Here is an 8,665-nt window from a genome sequence, read left to right on the forward strand (position 1 = left end):
TACATATTTCTCAGATGGATGAATGAAACTAATAAAATATTATAAGGGATTCCCAAAGCTGAATAGCCTTTACTTTTTAGGATACTAAGACTCTTCATTTGTGGGGAAAAAAATACAGCAGCTATACAATATTTGAGATCAGGAATAAAATAAGATAAAGTAAATAAGTTAATGTGCTGGCAAAACTAACTTCTCAGTGATACGTAAGGTTTTCATGAAAAGATTAAATCTGAGACCTACCAAGGGCATGTGCCCCTAAGTGAGTTTCAAGATTCATCACAGGGCTGACTCATCTCAAATCCTACAGAGAAGGACATAGTAAAGGAATCAATCTTCATGGAAAAACATGAAGAAAAAATTAATATCACAAAGTATGCTATGTGCAGTAATTTATTTGCACATAGTTCAAATGATATCCAAATTGCTGGGATCTTTTATGAAAAAGTCAGGCATGTGAGAGAAGAGGCTAAGTCATTATTTCACAGAGCAGGGTGTGGGACCTCAGAGATCCACTATGGCTTAAGAGAGATACAGCATCGAGGGGACCACTCCAAACTAGAGTGGTGGAAAAGTGAAGACAACGGAGGTGCTTGTGCCAATGGGAAAGGAAAGGGGATGGTATTTTCCTCTAAGGTCCAGAGAGAAATGAGCATTTCTATGATACCTACCAAGATAATCACTTATAAAACTGAGGGTCAAAGGGTATTTTCCAGGGAAAGCATGAGAACATCCATGAAATTGGGGCTTAGAGTCTTTTCAGCTCATGACCAGAGAAGCATTTTCTTCTGCCCAAAATATCACCTGGCTGGGAAGAGGTGAGGCAGGGGTCCACAAAAGTGGCACATCCTACATTTTTGCAAAATCAGGGGGACTTGAACAGAGTGTCTAAATTTTCTACTTTTTTTTATGGGGACTTTTCTGTTAATGAACATAACAAAGCAGCCCATGGCTTTAAAAGCCATTTGTCCACACAAAGAAAAGGTTTTCCTGACCCAACAAAGTGTCCACAACAGCTTCATGTTTGTAACTGTAGAAACAACTACTCTGCAAAGACATCTCTGGGATTAGAATATTGTATCAATTCTACCCAGAAATATAAAACCTGGCCCCACTGCAATATCTGTAATATTAAGGCCTCCTCTGATCTTGGCATTTTAAGTTATACCCAGTCTATCTCTCTATTGCTATTCTTTCTCAAGCAAATGGCAATTAGAAGACATGAGTCTGCCTTTGTGTGTCTACATGGGTACAAGGCTGTCCTTCAAAATTCCATATACACAAGGAGAGGCATAGCAGGATTATCTGTCCATAGCATATACAGGAGTGAATTTATCAGATTTTTTTTTAAACAACTAGCAGCCTACACACCTGGATTTCTTATTTGCTGTATTACAAATCATCAGTTTAATAATTAGAGTCCAAAATAATGGAGATACAGCAGTTTGAAATGCTGGTTTTAGCAATTCTTTATCAGAATATTGTTAACTAATTCCTGTTTGTTTGGGGAAACCAGAGGTATCAAGGAAAAAGAAAGGACATGTCACAAATTAAATGTTTTGTTTGCTTAGTCAATGGCACCACTCATTCTCTGTCTCTGCATAAGGTAATAGAACATTTACATTTCCCCTGGACTTCATTTAGAGACCCCTCACTTCAAGTCATAATCAACATATTTGCCTGTTAAACTCTTCAAGGTGGTACTTGCAAGACAAATTCTAAAAATTTCTCTTTACATTTAATACATTTTTAAAAGGTAAAGGAGTAAGAATATGAGAAAAAAATTAATTGTAGTTCTTTAAACAAATTTTCACAAGTGGAACCAGCTCTCTACATGCCTACTTTCAGATATACCTAACAAATAGCAATTTTAAAGGGTAAACTTATTTTTTTACTTTGCAAAATCCAACCTACACTTTCATATCCTGCATTTTATTTTGTTACATTATAGTTTGTGGTTAATTTTCTAACTTAGTTTATTTAATAATATTAAAATCATTTAATGTCTGATAACTTAACTAAATCTACATCTTACAGCATTTTCATGGTCTGCCCAGTTATATACATGCTTTCATGATCTTTACCTTTTCTATTACCTTATGAACTACATACACTAGTTAAATAATCAACATTTATAGATGGATGAATAATTCAAGTTTTGAAATAAAGGTTAGATAGCTAGAAAAAACTTGTATTTACATCCTTCCCTGTCGGGCTTAAAGAATTAAATTTTTCTTTTCACTTTCGACACTTCAAGAAGCACACCCATAGTCCCTCTAACTTCAGGTAGCAGCAAACACTCACAGTCCTTTTAAGGATCTGTCCGTGGCATTGGGGATATTCCTGATCTTCATGCCATGTCCTGCCTTTAGAAGCTATTAGCACACATTATAACACGTCTTAGAAGAATACCCTTTCTTCTCCGAAGCCCCAGATAATCATCCTTCTTGATATACTAAGAAAGAATCCCATATTTTTACTTTGTACCTTTTAATATAATTTGAGTATTTATTTTTTTATGCTATTTCAAGATTATTACGTGAGAAAGCTCTCATCCTAACCTGTGCCACTAACATTTGGAAAACCAACCGCTGCTCAGCAGCCCGAGCACCTCAGCATGGTGCAGGGTGCTTTGAGGTGCTGGGTCTACCCTGGTTTACAGAACATCTTTCCTCACCTGTCTAAGAAGTACTTCTTTAAACAACCTTTCCATTATACCATTTTTCATACTTGAAAATAGGATTCCCTAAGGTAGGTATAAACTACAAAATTTGGTGATTTAAAAATACAGTTTGTGCAACTTTACTATTGATTTTCTTCAAATTGGCTGAATTGATTCTGCATATTAGCACAGAAACATCTAGCCTCAGGAACATGATATTCCAATGCACCTTTCAGGCTTTGATTGGCATTTGAACATGACGCTCCACTGGGTTGACCGAGTTATTCTTTGGAACAAATGGATTTTTTTTTCTCCTTCTCATCCACTCTGAAATATGTTTTCTAAGGAGAACAAATATATAACAAAAGGGAAACCTTCAAACAACTGAAATCAAGTATGTACTACAAAAATCATCCAAAAGGAACAATAACGTGGAGCCCTCATGAAACATTTTGGATCACTTTAGATTATACTCACATCTATCACCAGTTATTAGTGGAAGATTACCTGATGTCCAAGGGTCTCATGTTCTTAGGATGGAGGAGATTACATTCACTGGATACATTTCTATTACCTTAAGAGTAAAAAAAAAATACTGTTCTAGCCTTCTACAAAATAAACAATTGTGCTTTCCATATCACAATAAAAATATATGAATACTGTAAATCAAAAGAAAAAAAAATCAAGTTCCAGTATCCAACAAGGGTGCTGTCAATGCTGAGTTGGTACAGATTTATCCAGAAGTTGGAGGCTTATATTTAAATTTTCATAAGTACTGATGTGAGGTCCCCTTTTCCTGGAGACTCCTCTGAATGGGTGACAGTGCTCTAAGCTGTCATGCTGTGGCGCCTGAATTATTCTTGGGAAATTTACGGTTGAACTTTATTAGAAAGTATCTCAGGAGAGCATTTGAGATTTTGTGTCTTGCCATGATGTCAGTTTGCTCAAATAAACTCATAAAAATTCTCTACAGATTTGGACATTCTCATGTTGACACCTTCCTTGCTTTTCCTCGCTCTTTTAGCTTACGCCCCTTTCCAAAACGTAGAATGAAACTGATCCCAATACCCCCAAGGTTCTTGGCCAAAGACCAACATTGACTGCTGATTTAATGGTCAAGTTAGATCCAGGCAGGCCAATAGGCCAGTGATGCAACATCCTTCTAGACCGGTTTGTGCTTAGATGATAGCATTGAAACTATCCTATTTGTATATTTTAGTAACTTGTAGGATCTTTCATTTGTGTCTCAAATGAGTTCACTAGAGATCTTTTAACTAACAGCTGATTTTATGATGACTACTCACAAAAAGTTCATGCAATCTTATTCTTTAAATTTATGAAGAAATTCAAGTGTCATCCCAAATAAATCTAGACTAAAATGTTTAAGTTAGGAATAATATTACATTTATCTCAGTATTTCCCACATAACACAGTGCTTTTAATAGACTCTAAATAAATATTAATTGAAAAAATAAGTTGAAAGTATTAATGGATTTACATTTTCAAAACAAGCAGAAACCTAGATTTTTTTTTTTCCTTTTGCATTCTCCCCTCTAAATTCTCTGTTTTACCATTTGGAGATTTTTAGTCTAATTGCTTCTTATAATAGAGTCAAATTTGATCCCACTATGTCAACATTAGAAAAAAAAATTTAAATCCAAATGACCTGGGATGGATTTTCTTAGAAAAGAGAGACATATCCAATTCTCCTAATAACTGTCTGAGGTTCCCTTTTTCTGGAGACTCATTCCTACCATTTGTTCCCATTAATCATATTAACTCAGCAGGTATTCTCTTGAAACAATACATAATAAAGATGGTCCTATTACTAGGATGCTGTGTTTGAGGAAAGGAGTTATTATATAAAGTATCAAAAGATTAGTATGTGGGATATTAAAATAATTACATGAGAATATTTTTCAGGTTTATTTACAATTTTTGCCCCAAGGATCTATCTATAAGCTGTGAATGCTTGTATTTCTTTTTTTGTTATACCAATTTATGTGCAAAGAGTTACCTTCCCCTTATTATAAATAGAGTCTCATACTAGAAATTCCATAGAATTCAAGCCCATCGTTACTTGCATTTCTTAATATTCAGTATACAAACTGGACAACTTTCCTTGCGTAGCAAATGTGATATCACATGTAGATAACGTGCTGTCCCTGTCATCATAATCCCTGGATACTGTTCCAAAGTCCTAATTTGCTTGGTTTGGTATTTCCATAGTCTTTCTTTCTTTAAGCACTTTTTAAAAAATGTGCTTAAATTAGCTATTTTGCTGGTTGCTTCCATATTGCTTCATTCAAAATCCAAAATGGAGTTCAGAAAGAGAACAAATAAAATTATAGTTTAAGTGCAAACTACATTTCTGAGTATCTTCCAGGTAGACATACCCAATCCAGTGTGTTTCTTCCAGTTCAATGGATTCCCCATTGGATCACCCCTGAAAATATCAGTAGTTTTCATGAACCACACAGAACTGTCTCTTAGTTTCCCTTCTTTTTAAAAAATTACCAACTGCCCATCAAGTACTGTCATTTATGGAGGAGAAGAAAACATTGAAGGATGAAAAGGAATGGGGGTGGTACATGTTCAATAGTGTAAACTCAAAAAAAAAGTGAGATTTGATGCTATATTTGACTAACATCTTGGCCTCCCTTTCTAATTTTAAAGACAATATATTTAAAATAGTGGCCATTCCACTTCCTTTTTAAAATTCTGATAATTTATAGCAATGCATAAAAAATCTTTGCAATTAGAAATTAAAGCCAAAAATAGGGGAGAAAGTAGTAATACGAAGGACTAGAGCAAAGCAAAAACAAAAAGGAAAATAAAATAATAAAAAAACACACACGAAAGCCCTCCAAACAAAATTACTAGTTATAACTCTGATGTAGATTCAGAAATGAAAGCTGAGTTAGCAACTCTTGCTTGTCAGGATAGAAACAGTGGGAGAAAGAAATTTGGATTCTCAATCTGTTATATTACATATTATAGAAAAGGTTATCTTTTACTTATTCTAATGTAAAGGTTATTAGGGCTTTCAGGGATGCTGAAACTGTACACATCAGTTCCTGTAGACAGGAACAGATAGCATGGGTCTTTCAAGACTCCGCATTTAAAAAAAAAATAGAAATTTGAAAAAAGAAAAAATTTGAAAACTTGTTTGACAGCAGGCAGTATTGCCTTGCCTTTGCTGGTTCTGTCGCCTGACCAACCCATGCAGAGAAATGAAGAAACAGTGTGGTTTTTCCTGTCTTTCTCTTTCAGTCCTTCCTTCTAATGTTCAAGTTAGATAAGCACATAACTATCATTGCATCTCTACAGCTTCCCCTGGGAAGTTTCAAAACTACTGGCCTTGGGAGTAGAAGGGAGACTGTAAGAGAAAGAGAGGTGGCAGGGAAATTGGAGCGGGCATGTCTTTCCACCTTAAAACCACTGTTGAGTTTACACCACAGTATTCCGGTGTCTGTAGGGTGGAGGAGGCAGCACAGTGCCTGGCTTCAACGAGAACTCGGAGAGGTATTCGGGATTCTCTGCCACGATAGGCCGGATCCGTCCATTTTGTTTATAAAAATATTTTGTGCTGTACTCCTGCAGGTAGTCTGGGTGCTGAAAGGTGCTCCGAGGGGGCAGGCTGTGGTTCCAGTAGTCAGGGTTGTCGAACGCTTTCTTGGCCTTCTCTGGCACAGACAGTACGGTGTTCTTCAGGTACTCGGCATTCCCCAGCGTGTTGGCAAAGGTGTTGAGGTACAGTGGCTCATTCACATACTCATCCTCTGCCTTGGGTGGACCAGTGGAAGCATTGTGGTATTCGGGATTATCCAAAGCTTGAAGGTCTCCGTTTTTTCTCCGAGAAACAAAAGGGTTCTCCTCGACAGGGTTCAGATATTCTGACGGAATACGAAAATATCAGTTAACATCTGCTACCTGGAAAATGTTAATCAGAGCCAATGTTAATACAGAACAGTTAGCTTCTTTGTTCAGAACAATAAAGCCAGGAATTCTCACAAAACTATTTTGTTGATTACTGCTGTCATTAAAAAAAAAAAAAAAAAAAAAAAAAAAAGAAAAGAGTAAATGGGTCAAAAATGATAAGGACAAAAGAAGACGCCTGCAGGGCTGGTATCAGTGTTTCTGTCGCCTAGATTGTTCTTTTTCCCTCTAATTGCATTCGTCTCTCCTACATATGGGGCCAGTTATCCAAACTTACGTTGGAAGATGAGACAACCTATAAGGGTTAAATAGCCTTTAAATACTGAGAAATCAGAATTTTTTAAAGGATATTGAAAAATCAAAATATCTAAGCTGAATTCTACTCCAAGATCAATAGATGAAGTGAAAGAATAGCATTTTTAGCAAGTGAGGTTTACTGTGGTGTCTGTATAGTAACAAGGATTTGATTATAGATGTTTTCCAGAAAGCTTTATCCATAGGAAGAGAAACATCTAAGAAGAAAAATTCAACTCCTAAAACAAACTTGGTAGACATCTAACATGCTTCTAAAGTGACTCGCTTGCCAATACCTAAGCTTAACAATAAAGTATAACAATTTCCAGTGGCTAATGATAATCACAAAATAGCAAACTATTAGTTTGAATCATATAAAATATCACTATTATGTAGGTTGGAAATGATTCATTAGTGGCTATTTTGTGTGATTTAATCTAATAAATTGATCTAAAATAGGTACTGGCCCAGAATTTTTTTTAAAAAATGCTGCTAATTAATGTTGCTCTCCTCAAGTTTAATTTCTCTATATTATGACTATATATATAGACAGGTATCTGAATATACAGACATATTTTTGTCTTGTCTTTTATATACACACACACAAAAATGACACTTTAGCTATTCTTACTTTGCTGAGATGTCAACATTCTGAAATAAACTTTCTATCCCCCATACTGTTTGACATGTAGAGAAAAAAATCTCATCAACTCAGGGTTATTTTCCCCTGGATATAGGTCTATGGATGTACTTAAGTATTTAGCATGGTAATGAATATCTCATCATCATATACTACATGAATTACAGTTCAGTAACGTACAAGGTACTCTCATTTCATACTGTATCAATCCTGTGAAAAAAGAGGTGCAAGCTGTATTTTTCCAGCTTTATAGGCAGAAAACAGAGATTCAATAATGTATGAAGGATACAATTAGCAATGAACTAGACTTCAGACCTTCTAACTCCTCCTGAGTAATCCTCTTGTTCTTCTGCACTGTTTTCATTATTGCCCCTATAGGAGTGGGGTGAACTTTACCTTTGATAAAATGTTTTAATTTGAAAGGGGCTCAAAGCTACTGTCATTTTAAGAAAAATATATGAATAAACCTAAAAGGGAGCCAGAAATTGTTTTTCCCCCCAGATTTCTGAACTTCTTCATTAAAAGTATAGGAATGTCTATCCAGTGGTTGGCAAACTCACTAGTCAACAGAGCCAAATATCAACAGTACTTCTTCAAAATAGACTCACCCAGGCCGAAAACCGACTTCTGCGCATGGCCCACGAAGTTTCAATCGCACTGTATGTGCCCCCATTTCGGTACTCAAGGGGCCAAAGAGCCGCATGTGGCTCACGAGCCGCAGTTTGCCGACCACGGGTAAAATGCTCTAGTCTTTGAGAACTAAGCATTCCTTCTACAGAAACCTGGTCTCTTAGTATTCAGAGGCAGAATCTGGGGATGCTCTACAGTGAGCCTATACCTTTGCCTTTCACTTTGAAGATTTTTGTTACCTTTTCTCAATACAATCTACTTATTATCCTAATGCAAACCATGTAACCAACTATGCGGTTATACATAGAGGAGTAACTCCGTGGCAGAGTTGAGAATCTTCCCAGAGAATATTCTACTTTCAGGGGGATCTGCCAAAGCCTCTGAAAGCCTCCATTTGTGTCACTACTGGGTTACTATAAACTCCATATATTACAATATAAACATCATATAAAATAAGTACTTCTATATACCTAGGTATATGTGTGTATGTGTGTGTGTGTGTA

General features: G+C 36.0%; 1 protein-coding gene across 5 annotated transcripts in view; it reads right to left on the reverse strand.

Moving 5' to 3' along the window:
* Window positions 1-4,182: 4,182 nt before the first annotated feature.
* ERBB4 (erb-b2 receptor tyrosine kinase 4) overlaps window positions 4,183-8,665 on the reverse strand; it is a 916,002-nt gene continuing 911,519 nt past the window's right edge. For all 5 annotated transcript variants that reach the window (XM_005882279.2, XM_005882277.2, XM_005882280.2 and 2 more), the window contains one exon: window positions 4,183-6,555. In XM_005882279.2, the coding sequence (XP_005882341.1) occupies window positions 6,110-6,555 (446 nt within the window). In that variant the 3' untranslated portion in view covers window positions 4,183-6,109. The remainder of the gene's footprint in view (window positions 6,556-8,665) is intronic.

The sequence above is a fragment of the Myotis brandtii genome, unplaced genomic scaffold (genome assembly GCF_000412655.1).
Source record: "Myotis brandtii unplaced genomic scaffold, ASM41265v1 scaffold702, whole genome shotgun sequence".
NCBI lineage: Eukaryota > Metazoa > Chordata > Mammalia > Chiroptera > Vespertilionidae > Myotis > Myotis brandtii.